The following is a 20009-nucleotide window of genomic DNA, read 5'->3' on the forward strand; positions in this document are numbered from 1 at the left end:
GGATCTGAAGAAGAAACAGAAAGACTCATCTGTTTTTATTGAGAAAAAAAACAGACTTTTTCTTCCGAGCTGTGGCACTTCAATTCACTCATTTCACACGCTGTACAGTGGAGCCCCGGCCCAACCCACAAATATCCAAAATGCTGATCAAAACGTGACAAATGGCTGGGTGGGGGCGGGCAGAAAGAAAACACATTCCAAAAGCTTTCAGATGCTTGCATATTCCAAAGCTCCGAATTGATGGGAATCTCATCAAAATGGGGCTCTTTGACAGATGAAAGTCATCAACTTCAAATGAACATTTCAATCCAAGTTGTCAGTCACGAGAAAAGATTTTGCGACGAGACGAGTCGAGCGGCTCTCTGAAATTGGAGATAACAAATGGGTGTTTCAGAAGCACGCAGCAAAGTTTTCATTCTTGTCAAGCAAGGAGAAAAAAAAGCATTGACTTACACGGCAATGGGGTCAATCACATGACAGAACAAACACCAGACTGAAGCGGCTCCTCCTTTCTCTCACCCACGGCGGCTCCCGGGCTACGAGGCACAGACAGCAATCATCTTTAGAGGCTAATATCCGAGCCAACATCCTCGTCGATGGAGACGTATCGCTGCATTTCGGACCTTTTGGATGTCGTGTCATTCTCGGAGTCCGCAGAGTGGACCTCTGTTGGTTCTGCTAGCAGGTACTTGGCTTCACAATGAGGACCTCTCAGAGGAGGGCAGAGACTCCCGTTAGTCAGATGATGGGAGGCGCGGAGAGGATTTCCATTTGGGTCCACAACTTCATCACTGCCGGATCCCAGACGTTGGAGGTCACTCTGAGACGACGAGGTCTGGACAATGATGTGGGGCAGTGAGAGAGCGGCGGAGCAGTGCTCCCTGTGGCGTTTCTTCATGTGGTAGATGGCGGCGCTGGCGTGGAAGGCTTGCTGTTGACAAAGAATACAAAAACAAAAAACTTACGACAGTGTAACGTTCCTTTGAGTTGACATGCGGAACAGCAGAAGGATCAGTCAGTTGTCTGTGGCGCTGTTACTGACCTTCCATTTCGATTTGGCAAAGTTCCGTTCCATCTGCTCGCAGACCGAACGGTAAATATCCAAGTCCTTAGCTGTTTTTCCAGCGATCCTGTAACAACAATACAGTGACTATGCAGGATAGATATCCAAGGATAGATAGATAGATAGATAGATAGATAGATAGATAGATAGATAGATAGATAGATAGATAGATAGATAGATAGATAGATAGATAGATAGATAGATAGATAGATAGATAGATAGATAGATAGATTGGCTTTGACTTGATGAGGTCAATTGAGGGGGCGCACCATGGGTGCCGCAGGGCCTGTTCAGTGGTGAATCGTTTCAGGGGATTTTTCTCCATCATATTCTTAATAAAGTCGATCGCTGTGAAGACATCAAAGAGATCGATAAACACTGCCCCAGAAGTTGAACAAATCCAACACCCAACATACCCTTTCATCACCAACATCATCACTCTTTCTATCGGCGCATTCAACACAGTAATGATGCTTTCTTTTCACAACATTTTGTACCTACCCGACTCGGAGATGTCATCCCAAAAGGGAGAGTGAAAGGCGTAGTCAGCTCTCATGATCTTTGAAAAGAGCCGCGTCTCATTGTCCTCAAAGAATGGAGGGTATCCACAGAGCCTATCAATCAAGACGGCAATGATTGTATGAATGACCGCGTCGTTAGGATCAGGTCAAAAAAAGGGACTTACAAGATGTACGTAATGACTCCGATGGACCAACAGTCAACGGCTTTGCTGTATGGTTTTTGGGCCAAAACCTCTGGAGCTAGGAAGAAAAATGCTCATGATGATAATCATGCAGGTAAGAACCAAATCTTTTGTATTTTGCTGTGTATGCCTCACCGACATATCCCGGTGTACCGCATGCTGTGGACATCACCCCGTGCTCCAAGGTCTTGGAAAGGCCAAAGTCGCTAACCATGATCTTCGCATCTTGGTCGTCGTCGTAGTACAGCAGGTTCTCGGGCTACTCGGGCCCCAAAAGGGGGGGGGGGGGGGGGCTTGATCATCGGAAAACGTCCGGTTGTATTTTGTGTGTGTTTACCTTGAGGTCCCTGTGCACAATACTGTTTTGGTGCAGGTAGCTAACAGCCTCCAGCACCTGTTTGATCACCAGGCTGGCATCCTTCTCGGTGAAAACTCCTTTCTCTACGATCCGATCAAATAGCTCCCCACCTGACACCCTGCGCGCAAATCGCAAAACGTTTTTGCTTTTGAGGGGATGCCTGCCATCATCTCCACTTACAGTTGCATGAGCAGGTAATAGTGTGTCCGGCTCTCGTAAAAATCCTCCAGCCCCACCACGTTGTCGTGCTTTATCCTGAAACCAGAGCAAATATGCACAGGTCAGCGACCACGGAGAGAAAAAACCCCAAGGCTGCCCAAAGTCGTAAGAATCTTTCAGTGGTCTGCGCTTTACCTCTTTAAAACGTTAATTTCGTTTTCCAGGTTGCTGTGGGTGAGGTGCTTTTTCTTCAGACATTTCAGAGCAAACAATTTCCCCGTTTTCTTCTCTCTCACCATGAAAACTTCGGAAAAGGACCCCCTGCGCAAAACAATGGCAGAAAAGCTGGCAAAATGGACACATCAGCCAATCACATTCTTCCGTAAACGTCCAATATAACATCTATCATCATTTGTATAATATATCGTATTGATTCCAATGATAATAGATATGATCGATCCATTACATAATTCAAGATAAATATGTCATGTATATCAACAAATATAATCATGCCGGACACGATCAATCAATGAATGTTTGCCCGAGCAAAATACTGTACCACATCAACATAATAAAGTAGAGCCCGCCGCCATTCTACGTTACATAAATACTATTGAGGGAGACTGCTAATCCTATAAGCAAGTGTGGCTAGGATGTTCCAGCCTGACTGACGTCAGCGATCAGGACTGACGTGCTTAGTATTCACAGCCAGAGTACTTGAAGCAGCTTGACAGCAATGAGGTAACGGGATTAGCATGAAGTGTTGCATTTCTTTGTTATCAGGCCAACAATGTGAGGATGGATGGATGGATGGATGGATGGATGGATGGATGGATGGATGGATGGATGGATGGATGGATGGATGGATGGATGGATGGATGGATGGATGGATGGCCAAGTGACAGCGTGGCACTTTGCTTGAACTCATACTATATTCTTATCTAGCTACTCATCCTTCCTTCTATTGTATGTATTTACAGTTTGGTGGATCAAAATCATGAAACATTTCATCAAGTCTGCATGAATGCTCGATCATGTGATCATTCAATGTGTTGGCAATACATATGGTGTATGTGAAAATGGGCCAGCCTGGATCTGAGAGTGTATCAGAGTTTCTTTCCATTGATAAAGTCTGCTGTGCGCAAGGAAGGAAGGAAGGCAGGCCATGAGAGGATTATCCTTAAACCTGTGCCGTTCTGAGCCTGCATGGGGTGTCCTCTTTTGGATATTTGGACTGACTGGAAATAGCAGCCTTCCTTGTATTGCAAAAGCTGAGGCTATTTGGCCCAAACCCGGTGGATTTGCGTGCTTACTTACGATCCCATCTTGCCCTTGAAGTCAAACACATCCTTGATGTTATTGACGGGTTTCTTCCAACTGCACACAATCTCCTTCCGCCCCATCTTGGCTCTGACGTTGCCGTAGACTCCTGAAAGGCGGGACATTTTAAACGCGCACAGATTAGATTCAAAATATTCATCAAGGAAGGAAGAAATGCGTATGACGTGTGCAAAGCATTGGATCTACAGTCGTTCATTTTGAATTTGGATGTTCCCTTTTGACTTTGCTTACATAAATGGTTGCATGTCCACGGGTGGGGGAGGTTAGTCCCAGCTAAGTAAAGCCCTTTTGTACCAATCAGTTGCACGGCATTCAAAAAGGTAGTGGATTAGATAGCAGCGGTTGCTTAAGCTTCTGACATCTACTGTATCTGCCACCTCGCTTAGCTGCTCATGGGTCTTCTGAAGGAATGGATTAACGCCTGATTCCATAACGGAACTGGGTCGGTTCATCCCATGGACGTGCCAAATTATTCCAAGGGCTCAATGTCAAAACTTTGAAAACGAATCATTGCAGGAACAATAGAATCTGTCATTCTTCACCCATCTTCCATCTAGCTATTATGCTTACAGTATGATGAATGCATTTTCCATGAGAAGAAATGTATTTTCCATCCGTCCATCCAGCCATGGGCAAAACAACTCCTATTTACATTCGGAACGTTTATATACACAGATACAGTGTGCTAAACTCACTTTGTATGTGGTTGTTTTCAAAAAGCCAATTAAATGTGTAAATTGTGTCAGATACATCATTTGTGTGCCTGGATGTTCTTCAACTCAATTCAAGGATTCAGCACATTTCAATCCAATTGTGACCAATATGAAGGAATGCAAAATTACTTTTCTGTCTAAATTGAAGGTTAGTTGCGCACATTTGATTTGAAAACATCTACTACTCAAACGAGGCTAGTGGCAATAATGCAAAGGTAGTTTACCTTGTGGAGCGGTGGGTGACGGATGGGATCACTGAGGGAGGTATCCTGGACGGTACCTGACTTTTGCAACAAGTGCGCAGCCTTTTACCATCACGGGGCGGAGCTTCTTCATCATCGTCATCGTCATCATCATCATCGTCGCGACTCCCACAGCCAAACGACTCGAGAAAACCAAGTCAAATATATTGTGATTTTTTTGGAATGATTTTGAAACATTATAGCTAATACAAATCCAATTCTGCCATCTCCTTATGCTATAATTGTGTGATTAATTCAACTTTGAGTGCTATGCCATCGTTGTGTGATGAATTCATTCAACTTTGGAACTCCATATGGATGGTGGTCTGTCAAACTATTTGTAATTAAGAGAAAGAAAGAAAGACAATGCGCAAACAAACATTCTCAACATCAAGTGCCCATCTTTTATTCTCAGAAAGAATTGATGACCTTTATTTCAAATAAAGATGTCGAAGGTTTCACAGGTTGCATATGACAGGTTGCGTTGGGCCATTCTAGTATATTTCTTGAAATAAAAATGCAACGAACGTAGGCTACACGGACCGTGGACACTATATTCGTGATCAGTGTTTACCATAATTACATGAAAAAGCAGAAAATAAAATTGGTTCAATACTACATATAAAGGCGCAGTAAAAAAGAAATGCTAAATGTTGGCGAACTATAGGTGGCGGTAATATACTATTCCAGTTGGCGAAGCGCATTTCAACACCGAGAGGAAGACGACGACGACGACGACGAAGAAGAACAGTAGCAGGAACAGGAGCAGCAGGATCATCCGCAGCAACAGCAGCAGCAGCATCAGAAGTAGCTTCCTCTTCCAGGGTTGTTACTACGTCATTTATTGACGCCGTGCACAATTTTAGCTAGCTCACTGACCATCTCTACGAACACAAGGACGATAAATCTGAAATAAAATTCAATAAAATGTAAAGTGACACGAACCAATTGGTGACGCAAGGTTCGATATGAGCTGCCCTTCTCCAAAGTCGTTCGCGTTCAATGGACTTAAATGCAATGCAAACAAGGTCGGCTTGCGCTATGCTACGTTTAGCAAGTTAACGAGCCCAAACTAGTCGAGACGCAGTGCGGTTCTTTGGCAACTTTGCCGTTTACTCTGTGTGTTTCTTTCTTTCCGATGCGACGTGGGGAGTTCAATGTTGCTAATATCCTTTCGTTGGCTAAACCCGGGTAGCGCCCCGTAGCAATCGGCGCAAGGCTGCTTCCGAAGTGATTACGCATTGCTGCGTTAGCATTTGATCGCGAAGTCTGATCATTCTCATGACATTGCGTTGAGTTGGCGTGCACTTTTCTTTATTCTTTTTATTTGCTCAACTTGAAACCCCAGGACTATGGCACCACGCTTACAGTTGGAGAAAGCGGCTTGGCGTTGGGTGACATCGGTCAAACCTGAAGATATCGGTCAAGAGCATATCGAGCTGGCGTACCGGGTCAGTCTTCCTGTCTGCAAGAGGGGAACCTGCAGGTACGTATGTCGGTCGCCCAAATGTCATCATCGATAACATTGAATGAATAGCAGGCAGGCAGGCAAGCAGGCAGGCAAGCAGGCAGGCAAGCAGGCAGGCAAGCAGGCAGGCAAGCAGGCAGGCAAGCAGGCAGGCAAGCAGGCAGGCAGGCAGGCAGGCAGGCAGGCAAGCAGGCAGGCAAGCAGGCAAGCAAGCAGGCAAGCAGGCAGGCAAGCAGGCAGGCAAGCAGGCAGGCAAGCAGGCAGGCAAGCAGGCAGGCAAGCAGGCAAGCAGGCAGGCAAGCAGGCAGGCAAGCAGGCAGGCAAGCAGGCAGGCAAGCAGGCAGGCAAGCAGGCAGGCAAGCAGGCAGGCAAGCAGGCAGGCAAGCAGGCAGGCAAGCAGGCAGGCAAGCAGGCAGGCAAGCAGGCAGGCAAGCAGGCAGGCAAGCAGGCAGGCAGCCAGCCACGCAGGCAGCCAGCCACGCAGGCAGCCAGCCACGCAGGCAGCCAGCCACGCAGGCAGCCAGCCACGCAGGCAGCCAGCCACGCAGGCAGCCAGCCAGCCACGCACGCAGGCAGGCAGTCTGGTAGTAGGCATTGGCATCACGCAAGTTGACGTTCTTTGATGTGGCATTCTCACCCACCCACATAATGCCTGCCTGCCCGGACTCTGTATCGCGACATAGCGCCAAATGACATCAATAGACATCACATTTAGCCTGAAGAAGTCAAATGAAATGAATCTGAAACGGTGACTCGTCTTTCGGTGCATGCGCATTGTTAGCCTGCGTATGCAATCGCTATTTGAAGGAGGGTTTCGACGTCATGACTTTTCAGGAGAAACTGCAAAGGAAACCCCAACTGTCTCGTTGGCATTGGTGAACAGACGTGGCTTGGGGAGATTGATGAAAATGCATTCCACAATATCGATGACCCAAATTCAGAACGTAGAGATAAGGTACAGTACTTGATCGCTTCAATCACTGTGCACAGTACTTTGTTTGAATAGTCATGTGTCTTTGTTTGCGTGTCTCTTACAGAATACGTTTGTTGGTTTGACCAACCTAGGAGCCACGTGTTACGTCAACACCTTCCTGCAAGTGTGGTTCCACAACCTTGAGTTACGAAAAAGCCTCTATCAGTGCTACAATTCCCGTGCGCAAGAACACAACATAGAGTCAGGTAGAAGAATAAATTGCGCTGCCACATTGCTTTGTTTGTTTGGTTGTGTTGATCTCCCACAGCACGTATCAGTGCTATCACTCCATCAACCATGTTGCAACAGAAGCCTCGCTCGCCTCGCCTAGCGTGTTGAGCGGCAACGTTTCATCCATGGGCTTTTTTAGAACCCAAAGCGCTTGTTGCCATCATAGCTGATGATGTAGAATTCCATGCACACTACTTTGACATATGATTGTATCTTTCAGATTATGAACCTCAGTCCATTTGTGAGCATCTACAGTATTTGTTTGCACTACTACAGAACAGCAACAGAAAATACATTGATCCTTCGGGGCTGGTTAAAGCTCTTGGCCTAGACACTGGGCAGCAGCAAGTAAGAGCCTCTGATGGATGCCCCAGTCAAGACTCCACAAAGCAAAGCACCAAAGTCCTTCTTTTCTCTCTCTCTCTCTCTTTCAGGATGCCCAAGAATTTTCAAAGCTCTTCTTGTCATTGTTGGAGGACACGTTGTCCAAGCAGAAGAGCCCCACCTTGCAAAATGTCATTCAGCAGCAATTCTGTGGACAGTTCTCCTATGTAACTGTGTAAGCAAATCCACCGGCCAATTGTCACTTCAAGACCAGCCCCCCCCCCCCCCAAATGCATTTATTCCCACGAATAAACAAACATTTTGCACTCACTGTTGTTTTCTAGCTGTGACCAATGCGGACGATCGTCTGCGCTGCCCTCCAGATTCTACGAACTGGAATTGAACATTCAAGGCCACAAGAACCTTACAGAATGTGTTACAGAGTTTCTGAAGGTGGGTTAAGTTCCGAGTAACCTGAACACAGGAGTCCCGGAAATAATGCTCTGTGGTCATGGACCCCATTGTCACAAATAACAACATTTGATTTGAAATGGACCTTCGAAAGCAAAAGAACTCGCGCCGTAGCGCAAGTGATTGGATGAATTTCTCTGACCAATTGCAAGGCGTTAGATAATAACAAGATCATAATGTCTTTACGACTGCTTTATTACAATGGATGCTTTTTGATCCAGATCCAGGAGTAGAACCAAATGGCTGCTTTCTATTCATCCAATTCACATGGCATCAAAATGACGTACTCAATCCTCCTGACATTGTCCTCTGCGTATTTTCATCAAAGGCCAACAGATTTGGGCGGAGCAAACGGACCCCTTAATGAGCTTAACAAAGGCGGCCTAAAAACACGGCTTTCTAAAAAGAAAAAAACCAAGACTTTGGATCCATCTACAGCATATATCGTTCTATACATAACACGTTGCGATGATCCGACATGGTCCCCTTGTCATATTTCACACGTTCGACCCGTATGTTTTTGCTTTTCAGGATGAGAAACTAGATGGAGACAACCGCTACTTTTGTGAAACCTGTCAAAGTAAACAGAGCGCGACCCGGCGGATCAGACTGCGCAGTCTCCCGCCCACCCTCAACCTGCAACTCATGCGCTTTGTCTTTGACAGGTTTGTCCAAGCTCATCTTTTGCAAGCTCAGATATTGCTATCAGCTTAGTGACAGCTTCTGTGATGTCTGTCATCTCTAGACAAACAGGCCACAAGAAGAAACTCAACACCTACATCAGTTTCCCCGAGCAACTCGACATGGCGCCTTTTTTTGAAGTTACAAAAGGTATTTGCAGATACCCTCTTCTGCCGTGTGCTTCGGCTGGCATTTTGCTGAGCCTCAATCGCAACTCCGTTTTCCATGTCCAAATACTGAAGCGGCAAACTGTGCCTTGTGGCTTGCCTTTGTAGATCAGAAGTGCGTGTATGAACTGAGCGCGGTGCTGATCCATCGCGGCATCAGTGCCTACTCGGGACATTATATCGCTCATGTGAAAGATGCTCGTACCAGCGACTGGTACAAATTTAATGATGAAGAAATTGAAAGGATGGAAGGCAAGAAGCTGCAGTTGGGTACGGAAGATGATATTGGTAAGCGGCGATCCCACCGGGAGCCTAGTTTGCTTTCTTCGATGTCTCGCTTTTCTTTTCTCGCTGTTTGCAAAAAAGAAAAGCAGTCATAACGTGTTTGCTACTTTCTCTTTGGTCTCAGCTGAAACGGTAAAGTCTCAGACCCGAAAACCAAAGTGCAGTAAAGGCTACCACTGCTCCCGAAATGCCTACATGTTGGTGTACAAGATCCAGGAAGAGGAGCCCGTAGATCCCTCCACGACCGTAGTTGAAGTTCCCGGTGGGCTCGATTATTAGTATTTTTTTCTTTTTTTTTTTTGTATCAATGAATGAGAAAACAATCTGCTCAAACTACATGACACACAATGACTCCCTTGCTACTCCTGATCAGTAATAATTTAAAAAAAAAGTGGACTGAAGATGCCCACGAGGGGAAAAGACGTACAGAAAATGGATGAAAAGGTGAACGTGTGACACAAAAGAAAAAGTAAGCAACGGCTCGGTTGCAAAAGTTCAAATTGGCCACCACGCACGTTTGGCTTACATTGGGGAGGGAGTCTGACCTGGACATTGGTCCTAAACATGCTGACAATGTCGTTCTGTCTGTCTGCCTGGCTGGCCCATCTTATCTGAGCTTTCTTTGCCTCCTTTCCCCCCCCACACTCAAGAGTTCCTTCAGAGGCTAGTGGACCAAGACAACCATAAATTTGAAGAGTGGTGCAGTGAAATGTCAGACATGAGGAAACAGAGCGTGGATAAGGGCAAAGCCAAGCACGAAGAAGTCAGGGAGCTGTACGAGCTGTTGCCCGCTCCCGACGGTCAGTGGACGACGTATTCCCCCGACCCACCGAGTACTCTCGTTTGCTAGGTGTGGCCCAAACCTTCTTTTGTCCTTTTCCGCAGGAGAGCCCTACGAGTTCATACCTCTGGATTGGTTGAAGAAGTGGTTGGATGACTCAACCGCCACCAAGAAAATTGACAACTCCCATTTCCTGTGTTCTCACGGCAAACTGCATCCAGACAAAGTGGGAGACGCCAAGAGAGTTTCTCAGACGGCCGGGCGGGTCCTGTACGAACGCTACGGCGGAGGGCCGCGGCTGGACGGTAGGATCGATCGCCGGGACTGACTGGACAAAGCCCATCGATCGGCCGTTTGCGTGACAAATGCGTGTACCTCCTAAACGGCAGGCTCTACTCTGTGCCGAGAATGTGTGCAACAGCGATGCAGGGTGCTGCGTCTGAAGAATCAACTCAACGAGGACTACAAGGAAGTGTCCAATCTGGTCAAACGTACAATCAGGTGATCATGCACATAAGATTTGGATTCAAAGTCAAAGTCTGCTTTATTGTCCATTTCTTCACATGCCAAGACCCACACAAAGTCACGTACATAAGATTTGGATTCACTTGTTTAAGGGCCCAACTGATTCTGATTGTTTTTGGTAGTCAGAGACCAGTTCTAATATTTCGCATAGAAAATAATCCAATAACCAATTAACTTTCCACTTTTCAGAGACAACCTCTTGGACGCCAGCTAGTTTAGAGAATTTTTGACCGGAGATGCACAGAATATTGCGCTCTCTGAAATGGACAAAATGAAAGAAGCCCAGAAAGAAAAGTTTGATTTCAATTTGCTTCATGAACCAGTTGTGTTTTCTTTTTCGACTCCCCTAGACGGAGGGCGGCAGGGTCTTTTAACAAATGGCAAGTCAGTGTCCTGTCAGCATGTTGAACGGCGAGAGCCATCTAGGGGAGTCAAAAATACATCAACTGCTTTATCAAGCGCACTTTGGGACAACGTATGAAATCCAGCCATTCTGGAGACAAATCCTTTTTTTGTCTGTCAGCGCTTAGACGTGAACATTTTTGTCTGTCAGCGGAGAAGGTTTCTGGGTGGGCAAAGCCTCCCTGCGCAGTTGGAGGCAGTTGGCTCTGGAGCAACTGGAGAAGGATGAACATGAAAGCCAACCAAGCAATGGTCAGAGCAATGGCAATGGACCACATGGCAACAACAGCCAAGGTAGGAAAAGTTTGCAACTCAACCGCATCCAAGAACGACCGTATTGGGACCGGACTCGTTTGAAACTTCTCCTAGATTGCAGCCCTGAGGTCTCCGAGGGCAACGAGGAGGAGATGAAGACATTTAATGACGACATTGTCTGCAGTCACGGTATGTTCACCGTGTACGGATACTTTCTGTGACGTGGCTTAATAAATGCCAATGGTTGTCTGTCGCTTGCATCAAGGAGGTCTGAGTATTGTGGACACTGAACGCAAGCTTGTATCTTCTGAAGTTTGGACCAAGCTCCGAGCATATTTCCCCAAAGCCCTTGAATATACCCAAGACCAAAGTCCCTGTCAGCAGTGTCTGGTAAGTGGAAGCTGCTGATGAGTTGTTTGTATGTAGCGTTTTGATAGATGGAAGGAGATGTTTCCCACGTTTCTTAATGTTGCACTCACTCACTACCAAATGACAGCCAGCCCAGCCTCCTTGTGTAAAGTGAGCCTTCAAACTTTTCCTCCTTTTGCGTCCAGACACTGGAACAGGAAGAAAAGGACAATGAAGCTGTGAGTAAAATGATGGCTCTGGACCAGAAGAACCAGCTACTCAACCTCTTCCATGAGAAGAACCGGCCAACCCTCACCAAGTGGCCTCAGGTAACAACGTCAGTTGTAGTGTGCTGGATGGACTCCATGACAAAATCCCTTGTTCTCTCAATTCCCAGGACACAGACATCCTCTACGTTGTTCCTCTGTTTTTTGTGGACGAGTGGAGAAAATTTATCAGGTAGGTCTTTAAGGGCAGCCAACCAAAGGCCTTCTCAGACGACAAAACGTTTTTGTCCTCCCTCCCAGGAGACCCACCAAATCGTCCCCAGTGTCCAGCGTGGGCAACAGCCTCCTGGTATGTCCGCATGGAGGCTTCATGTTCACCTATGACTCCCTGATCAACGGAGATGCACAACAGTGAGTTTTTTTTTTTTTTTTCCCCCATTTTTACTAGTTTTACTCCATCCACCGTGTCACTCAGACACAGACCATGTTCCAATTGGGAGCAAACGTGAGCTGGAAAAAAAAGAATGGATGAAAGTAAAATTTCAGCCGAGTGCTTACTTTGAAACAAGACGGTCATGAATAACCTGAATGCGGCTTGATACTATTTGCCTTTGTCACAGCATTGCTCTGCTTTGGCCCAGTGAATGGGAGGTCATCAGCAAACTCTTCATGGTGGACCAGCCCATCTCCATCCGCTGCTTCAAACAGACGACGCCCACGGGTCCCACCGCCAAATATACCACTCAGCCCGGTAAGAGTGCAAAAGTCACTTCACAGCGCATCTTCTAATGCATCTACTGCAACATATTTGCAACATTATGCTCCACTAGAAGATAGCAACCAATTTAAAAGAGGTAGGCCAGGTGGAATTCCCATCTACGTATTATGGGTTAGTAAATCCATCCAATGGCTACTGATTGTTGTGCCCTAACGTCCTACAAGTTGCCTTTTTTTTTTTTCATTTATCATCGAGCCTATCCCAGCCGTCTTTGGGCGCTAGGCAGGGTACACTGATCCCCGCAATAAATGAAGATCCGCAAAATGGGATTTGGAAATGTTAACACTGCATTGAGATTTCCAACAGCAAAAGTCGTCGCCATTGCCATCGCCTCATGGGCTGCCTGGCGGGCAGTGGACTATTCCTCTCATACGGCGCCTCACTCAAGTCACTAAAGTGGAAAAAAAAAATCAATTTCCATCCGTAGGCAAGCTATAATTTAGGCAAATACAAGACTAGACACTAAAATAGGGACATCCGATATTGACCCAATTTGATGTCGTTGCTGCCCTTACCCAGCAAGGCCTCGAGCACTTTTTAATCCAAGCTTCAAATGGGATGATTGTTTTTGTTTTGGTCATTATTCATGTTGCGCTCAGATCTCTGCTGGGAGTGCAGAGAGGGCTTCCTTTTCCAGCAACAGAAAGACCTCCGAGAGTACACCCAAGCCACAATTTACATCCGCAAAATCGTGGAAGACAAAAGGGTATGACAAATCCATACATTTCGATGAGCGGAAAGCTGCAGCTACTATCGTTGACGTGCACGCGACTCAACCTGGAAACGGAACCTGCCTGACGTTGTTGCCTTGTGAATAGATGACGAAAGAAGCGGTTCCGGAGATGAACGCCAGCAGCTCCGAGGCGGAGGAGGAGAAGGAAGAGCAACCGAAGGTAGCTGGTGAGAGAGATCCAGACTTCAGCCAGGTAGATAAGTCAAGAAAATGTGGCAATGTTAGTTCTGCTCGTGTCTGTCTACTGAGAAGATCAGAAGAAGAATTTGGCAAAGGTGCACCGTAACCTCTAATATTCCGCCTTATTTCACCAGTCAGAAGACGGTGCAAAGCGACTTAAACTAAGTGAGAGCAACATCCCAGAAGGAGCGGCTTCTCCAGAAAGCAACGCCACTAAACTGGGCGGAATCAGGAGAAGCACTCGGCACCGGAAACTCCGAGGCGAAAAAGCCCTCATTGTGTCTGCAAATCAGACCCTCAAGGAGCTGAAAATTCAGGTAAGGCCACCCACCCCAAACAAGCGTTTTCCTCAGGTGTCCTATTTGCTTCTTTGGCTCAGCTCAACCTGGATTTGAATTTGCTCACTAGATTATGCACGCCTTCTCGGTGGCGCCGTTTGACCAAAACCTCTCCATTGATGGGAAAAGTCTGACAAACGACTCAGCCACGTTGGGCACTTTGGGTATCATCCCAGAGAGTGTCATCTCTCTAAAGGTAAGTCACTAGCTCTTGCTTTTAGCATTCAATGGCTCTTTTGTCGGTGTTACTCGCATGGCTCTCGTTATCGCAGGCTGATGAGCCGATAGCTGATTATGCGGCCCTGGATGACGTCTATCAAGGTGAGACTCGTTTGGATTCGAAATACTCTGGGTGAGTGGGTGAGTGAGTGAGTGAGTGAGTGAGTGAGTGAGTGAGTGAGTGAGTGAGTGAGTGAGTGAGTGAGTGAGTGAGTGAGTGAGTGGGTGAGTGAGTGAGTGGTAAGGCACCAGGCTAACCCATGTGTCAATTTGCAAATAATTGCCCTCCTCCTTACAAGTGACAGTCCGAACGTGGCAAAAGCTTTTCTGATATACTGTTCCTCTAGTATAGTTCGAATGATCAGAGAAGTAACGGATGTTGTTTTTCACCACCTCATTTCTAGCGGGAATGCCAGAAGAGGGCTTTAAAGGTGAGCATCATCTCTGAATGTAATCTTCTTTACGTGCTTTATTGGTGCTTGTCATGTAGCAAAGTAGATGTGTGTGTTGATTCATTCGATCTTTTTTTTTTTTGCAGGCACTGGGCTTCTTGGTCATTGAAGACATTTTGCGCTGGGACAAGAAAGGCCTGAACTTGTTGAACTGAAGTGTTGTTAAGTGCTTGAATTTTTTCCCCAATAGCCATTGTTAAATGGTGACAGTGACAATGCTCAAAGCCTATTTTTTTCCTACTTAAGTCATTGTTTCTAGACTCTTGTTGCACTTCTGCTTCAATGCAGATTAAGACAGTTAAGTGGAGACGTGCCCCTTTTGTTTATTTTTGCACGTTTTTTTCTTTTTTTGTCTTTTGGCATTTTAAGTTATGGAATAAATTACAGTGTTCTGTCCCAAGGTGTGGAAAGGAATTTCTCACTTGAGATGATCAAGGTGTGTTACGTGAATGCACATAATGTATGATTGTTACCTCCCCGTATGTATAGCAGTCTTATTTCCTACACAATGCAAGCTCTATTGGTTGAACCTTTGAATCTGTATGCAAACAGTGATGTTTACTGTTATTTTCACTGTTTTTTCTTATTGACAATAAAGTTATTTTTCAAATCATGCACGCTTTTCACTCAATTATTTTTTAAAGTGATTTTACGGGAAGAGTCATCATGATGAGCACGTTCAATAAATCAAAACAAGTAAGTCGTCGAGTCGAAATGAATTTAGAGGGAGGTTGCTGGTCCGATTCCCCACATTCCGCGAATGCAGCACTAGAACCGGAAATGTCGTCATCGTGCGCCATCGCGACCGTCGCCATGTTCAAAAATCTTGAAGCTTTATTGCGCTTTCCGGAGTTGTCCGTCAACGACGTTTAAATAAAGAAATGGATCATTTGAATGTGTTAAGGTAAAGACAATCGGTGAACTAGCGCATCATTTGCGGCGGGCGCTTCTGCTCGTTTTTGTCACCGTTAAATCGCTGTCCTTCCCTACGGCCCGAACCTTTGTTTAGCTTCCATAGCTCTAGCACCAAGTACCTAGTACCCGGCCGGATAACGAGCTTAGGTAGCTTTAGCCCGCCCGAACGTCTTCGACTGTACACCAAATTGTCTTTATCATGTTTGTTGGTTCGAATGAAAATAAATTCGTCCCGTATCACCTCCTCAAATGCGTAAATAAAACACAATTGGCGTGTGGTGGAATAAAACCTCTATTGAAACCAATGTCCCCTCTCTCTCGCTCTGTCTCGCTCTCTCTGTCTCGCTCTCTATCTGTCTCTCTCTCTGTCTCTCTCTTAAGGATAGAGGAGCACTCCTCCTCTCCGGAGCAGATGAACAAAATGCTCGAACTCCCTCACTACAGCAGCCAGTTGATGCAGCAACTGTGGGCCCTGCGAAAAGAGGGTCACTTTTGTGACTGCACCGTTCTCGTGGGAGACGACCCTCACCGTGCACATAAAGTAGTGCTGGCAGCTTCCAGCATGCTTTTCAGGTAATGGGAGTCTTTCTTTTGACCTCCAACGTCCGATGAAACTATCTTGATATGTATTTGCATTTTCATTGAAAAGCTTTTGTTTTCCCCAATAGTCTAAGCGCCACAAAGGTGGTTGTTTGTGATTGAAAAGAAACTCTGTATCCCTTTAGGTCGCTGCTGAATTTTTCTGACACTGTCTCCATCGACACCACTTTGGTTTCCTCACAGGAGTTTACCTGTCTTCTGGACATGGTATATACAGGCAAGCTCCCTTTGGGAAAACATAACGTCAGCCGCATCATTGCCGCGGCGGACAGTCTGCAGATGCTTGACGTAGCTGTGAGCTTTAAAAATGTCCTCGCCAACATTATCAACCAGCAGCCCCAAGGCTCCCCCCCTTCTACCCAGAGCCCGACCAACAAACTCCAGAGCCCAAACCCTGGCCTTTCGGATGCTTCTGCTGAAAGTGGGATCCAGGTGAAGGATGAGTTGGAGACAAATGCACGTCAAGATGCAAGTGAAATTGCAAAGGAGCCTACAGGTAAAAAAAAGAAAACTTTACACCGACCGTGCGTCTTCGGGGCAGTTTCAAATTGTCGCGTGTCGTCTCCAAGAATATCCGCCCTCATTGTGCGCATATTCTGCCAACAAATTTCAGACAGACACAAATAAGGAGTTACAAAATATGACTGATTGATGGATGCACAGCGTTCAGCTTTGGTATCTGCTCAGGGACACAAGAAAGCGTAGCCACAGGAACTGTTGTCGAAGACCTCGCGAGAGCCAGCAAAACTACCAGCGGCTCGGAGCGTTCTTCTCAGCTGACCGAGCAACTCGCCGTTGTGCCCGACGTTGTTCAGCTCTTGAGCCAAGCAGCCGACAGGTGTCTGGAGAAGCTGGAGCTCCAGGTATCCCTCCTCAGCCATTCTCAGGTCACACTGGAGCAGCTGGAGCTCCAGGTATCCCTCCTCACCCATTCTCAGGTCACACTGGAGCTCCAGTCTTGAAATGAGGAGCCTAACCTAGGAGCTTCATGAAAGAAAGCGCATCCGCACCTCAAGCAGCATCCGGTGTGTGCAATTGAAGGGGATTCAGTTCATTTGGCTTATTTCTCATACTCTTGATTGGAATACACATTGTTTTGTCTTTGTTCACAATATGGGAGCAGGACCTTGGAGAAAAAAACAAAACAAATCACATCTCCTGCCCTGCCATGAAGTGAGCTCCACGGTGTAACACGGTGGCTGCAAAGGCTTCTCACAAAACAGTCAAATCAGACAGGATTTCTTGAATCATTTACTGATTTGTGACATTCTTGGTTTTGTTGTCCCCCCCCCCCCCCCAGTTAGTTTGCGAGTGCTGTAAAGAAGCTGACCCGCGCTCAGTCGTGACGAAGCTGTTGGGGGAAGTGGAGAAGGGACTCGTCAGTGAGCAAAGTCTCCTGAGCCTGCTCCGCAGCGCCCAACGGGAAGCTCCCTCCTCCTTCTCCGCGTCGTTGCTCTCTCAGCTGGAGGAGATGGACAATGCGCAGGAGCCAGATGGACACCAGACTGAAAGTAATCTTGTGTGAGCAGTCAAAAAGCTCAAAAGATGCAGCGATGGTGCTGACGACTTGCCTTGACTTCACAGCCGGCTCAAAAATGGAGAAGAGCGCGGGTCAAAATCCAGTCCGAATCAAGTCGGGGCAAAGCAGCGCGGAAGAGCCCGAGAAAGACGAATACTCGTCGTCCTCCTCCAAGTCTTACCGTTGTCAATGGTGTAAGAAGAGTTTTTCCTACAAGTGCCGAGTGACGGCCCATATGAAGCGCTGCCCCATGTCCGAGGATTGTCAGCTGCAGTGTCCGCAGTGCCCTGCCAAGCTGCTCAACAAGCGGGCTTTGCAGCGCCATTTGAGCCAGGCTCACCCGGCCGCTGCGGGAGACAAGAAGAAGAAGAGGAAGGTAGCCTGTGACCTCTGCGGGCGGACCTTCGCACACCCTTCTGGTGAGTGTGCGCTTGAGACGGAGATTGATTGATGATTGATTGATTTACGCGGGGGGGCTCTGTCTGTCTGTCTGTCTGTCTGTGCTCCTTCCATCCCAATACCGATCAGGTATGATCTACCACAAGCGGACGGAGCATTACGAGGAGAAGCCGTACGCCTGCGAGACGTGCGGCGCCAAGTTTCCCGCCACCTCCTCTTTGAAAAACCACATGCGGCTCCACACGGGAGAGAAGCCCTACCGCTGCAAACACTGCGACATGAGCTTCCGAGTGGCTGCCGCCTTGGCCTACCACACCAAGAAGAAACACTCTGAGGGTGAGCATAGGGACGCGGACGCGCAGCCAGCCAGCCAGCCAGAGCCCGTACCGCTTCGCCACCCGAGTCCCATTTTCTTTGGCGTCCGTCTTCTTTTAGGCAAGATGTACGCGTGTCAGTACTGCAAGGCCGTATTTGCTCAGTCTATTGAGCTGACGCGCCACGTGCGGACGCACACGGGCGATAAGCCCTACGTGTGTCGGGAATGTGGAAAAGGCCACAGCCAAGCCAGCGGCTTGACTGTCCACTTGCAAACGTTTCACAGTAAGAGCGCACGCATTTTGCATGAAATAGTGAGCGTGAGCAGATTGTTCAAAGAGCGCGAGAGCTTTTTTTTCCTTCCCTTTTTTCTGCTTCCCGACAGACATGTCGCAGCCCCTCAGCTGTCAGAAGTGTTCCCTCAGCTTCCAGACTTTGGAGGAGCATCAGAAGCACATCGAGGAGCTCCACGTCAACCCCATGCACAAGTGTCACACGTGCCACAAAGTTTTCAGCAGCGCCGCGTTGCTGGAGAATCACAAGTCCATTCACACTGGAGTCAAGCCCTATGTCTGCAACCTGTGCAATAAATCTTACCAGGTAGGACGAGGCCTCGTTGTTTCACCGTCCGTGGGACATATTTTGAAATGGCCTTCCTTCCTTCCTTCCCTCTTTATCGCTGCAGCAACTGTCAGGCCTGTGGTACCATAACAGGACCAACCACCCTCAGGTCATCGCTAACCAAACGGCGCAGCAAGTCAAGACCCTGGTTCAGTGTGACGTCTGCTCCAAGTTCTTCCCCTGTTTCTCCATCCTGGCCAAACACATGGAAGCTGAACATCAAGGTGACAAATCGCTCAAAATGTCAACCAAAGTACGCCGGCACGATATAATCAAATCCACGAGACAAAAAAAAAATGTCCATTTCTCTTGTAATGGTGAAAAGGTCAGAAAACTGCCAATATGGAGTCAACATTTTTGACTGGCAAATACATTCAAGTGTGTTTGTGAGCCCCCACCGGTGGCTGGCCAATAACGACAACATTATTCTTACTCGATGAATGATTGAGGAACAACACTCTTTCCTTCTGCCCTCCCTCCTTGGCAGAAGGGGCGGCATCCACCTTGCGCTGCGTCCACTGTCAAGTGCTATTGTGCGGGGCCGCGCAATTGAAGGAGCGCAACTGCGGCCGGCACACAAACAGTGCCCATCCAGTCGTCTGCCCCCTCTGCGCTCTGGTCAGCGGCTCCCAGACGGAGCTGCAGGAGCATCTCCTCTCCTGCCACGTGGAAGCCCAGCAGACGCAGGTGGAGGTTGCCGAGGAGGCCTCCGGCGGCGCCGCGCACACCGTAAGCGCCCTCGCTCGCTCGCTCACTTTGATGCAGCCCATCACTGGAACCTATACTTGGAAATTAATTTTCGACTTCCTCAAACGTTCACCTCGGAAACATGGAGAAGTCACGCCCGCCCTGTAATTTTGCTCCCCGATCAGGTGATCACGGTGCACCAAGAAGAGGGCGAGGTGGCGCAGTCGGCCAACGCTGAGGAACAGCAGCAGTCTGTGAGCCAGCGGGTCTTTGTGGCTGTGGCAGGCGGAGGGGACGGCGACGCCCCGACCGAGGTGGTGGAGGTCAACATGTATGATCTCTTAAACAATTCCGTTACGTTCATCTGTGAAGGCAAACCGTCGGATATTTAGCTGAATTCTTTCCATCTGGTTCCACAACCACAAAGCCATTTCGTCTTTTATTGAGTAACTGTTGTCAACCAGTGTACACGTACTAGGAAATAAAAATTATTTGTTTCCCCTCACACAACCAAAAATAAAAAACTTGAAACACAA

General features: G+C 47.4%; 3 protein-coding genes across 15 annotated transcripts; 2 read left to right on the forward strand and 1 right to left on the reverse strand.

Moving 5' to 3' along the window:
- Nucleotides 1–22: 22 nt before the first annotated feature.
- On the reverse strand, nt 23–4648 carry LOC147048661 (calcium/calmodulin-dependent protein kinase type 1D-like). Its single transcript, XM_085923110.1, has 13 exons — nt 4562–4648; nt 3601–3712; nt 2479–2604; nt 2305–2379; nt 2104–2242; nt 1902–2025; nt 1749–1824; nt 1565–1677; nt 1333–1411; nt 1043–1130; nt 624–931; nt 454–536; nt 23–362 (listed from the first exon to the last, which is right to left on the reverse strand). Exons 2-12 carry the CDS (start codon nt 3684–3686, stop codon nt 470–472), a joined length of 1281 nt encoding a protein of 426 aa, XP_085779236.1. The 5' UTR covers nt 3687–3712; nt 4562–4648; the 3' UTR covers nt 23–362; nt 454–469.
- Nucleotides 4649–5302: 654 nt separating this feature from the next.
- usp48 (ubiquitin specific peptidase 48) lies at nt 5303–15030 on the forward strand. 8 transcript variants are annotated; one of them, XM_085923086.1, is made up of 28 exons: nt 5303–5404; nt 5928–6065; nt 6882–7002; nt 7085–7226; nt 7472–7599; nt 7686–7810; nt 7920–8028; nt 8578–8711; nt 8792–8877; nt 9003–9182; nt 9304–9441; nt 9830–9979; nt 10065–10265; nt 10350–10461; nt 11039–11181; nt 11257–11331; nt 11408–11532; nt 11697–11819; nt 11888–11949; nt 12018–12128; nt 12338–12468; nt 13095–13201; nt 13314–13421; nt 13543–13725; nt 13817–13942; nt 14019–14067; nt 14370–14396; nt 14504–15030. In XM_085923086.1, the coding sequence occupies exons 2-28, from the start codon at nt 5932–5934 to the stop codon at nt 14524–14526; spliced, it is 3153 nt and encodes a 1050-aa protein (XP_085779212.1). In that variant the 5' UTR covers nt 5303–5404; nt 5928–5931; the 3' UTR covers nt 14527–15030. The 8 variants fall into 8 exon arrangements, with proteins under 8 accessions (XP_085779212.1, XP_085779211.1, XP_085779208.1 ...); XM_085923085.1 differs by having other exon boundaries at nt 5303–5386; XM_085923082.1 differs by having other exon boundaries at nt 5318–5607; nt 12359–12468.
- Nucleotides 15031–15201: 171 nt separating this feature from the next.
- On the forward strand, nt 15202–20009 carry zbtb40 (zinc finger and BTB domain containing 40). 6 transcript variants are annotated; one of them, XM_085923092.1, is made up of 13 exons: nt 15202–15321; nt 15714–15905; nt 16058–16139; nt 16266–16428; nt 16620–16795; nt 17233–17443; nt 17517–17870; nt 17980–18186; nt 18286–18450; nt 18551–18765; nt 18851–19010; nt 19274–19515; nt 19659–20009. In XM_085923092.1, the coding sequence occupies exons 1-13, from the start codon at nt 15299–15301 to the stop codon at nt 19863–19865; spliced, it is 2397 nt and encodes a 798-aa protein (XP_085779218.1). In that variant the 5' UTR covers nt 15202–15298; the 3' UTR covers nt 19866–20009. The 6 variants fall into 6 exon arrangements, with proteins under 6 accessions (XP_085779218.1, XP_085779219.1, XP_085779214.1 ...); XM_085923093.1 differs by having other exon boundaries at nt 16296–16428; XM_085923088.1 differs by having other exon boundaries at nt 16058–16428.

Source organism: Syngnathus leptorhynchus, chromosome 11 (genome assembly GCF_054491065.1).
Source record: "Syngnathus leptorhynchus isolate UIUO chromosome 11, UIUO_Slep, whole genome shotgun sequence".
NCBI classification, from domain to species: domain Eukaryota; kingdom Metazoa; phylum Chordata; class Actinopteri; order Syngnathiformes; family Syngnathidae; genus Syngnathus; species Syngnathus leptorhynchus.

Bases quoted from the DNA above. Each gene is read 5' to 3' on its own strand.
- zbtb40 (XM_085923088.1), top strand. From the start codon at position 15,299: ATGGATCATTTGAATGTGTTAAG. The intron at 15,322-15,713 runs GTAAAGACAATC...CTCTCTCTTAAG, and splicing joins GATCATTTGAATGTGTTAAG to GATAGAGGAGCACTCCTCCT. The intron at 18,451-18,550 runs GTAAGAGCGCAC...GCTTCCCGACAG, and splicing joins CCACTTGCAAACGTTTCACA to ACATGTCGCAGCCCCTCAGC.
- usp48 (XM_085923080.1), top strand. From the start codon at position 5,582: ATGGACTTAAATGCAATGCAAACAAG. The intron at 7,811-7,919 runs GTAAGCAAATCC...GTTGTTTTCTAG, and splicing joins CAGTTCTCCTATGTAACTGT to CTGTGACCAATGCGGACGAT. The intron at 9,183-9,303 runs GTAAGCGGCGAT...CTTTGGTCTCAG, and splicing joins GGGTACGGAAGATGATATTG to CTGAAACGGTAAAGTCTCAG.
- LOC147048661 (XM_085923110.1), bottom strand. From the start codon at position 3,686: ATGGGGCGGAAGGAGATTGTGTGCAGTTGGAAGAAACCCGTCAATAAC. The intron at 2,380-2,478 runs GTAAAGCGCAGA...CTCTGGTTTCAG, and splicing joins GAAATTAACGTTTTAAAGAG to GATAAAGCACGACAACGTGG. The intron at 1,678-1,748 runs GTAAGTCCCTTT...CTTGATTGATAG, and splicing joins GGAGTCATTACGTACATCTT to GCTCTGTGGATACCCTCCAT.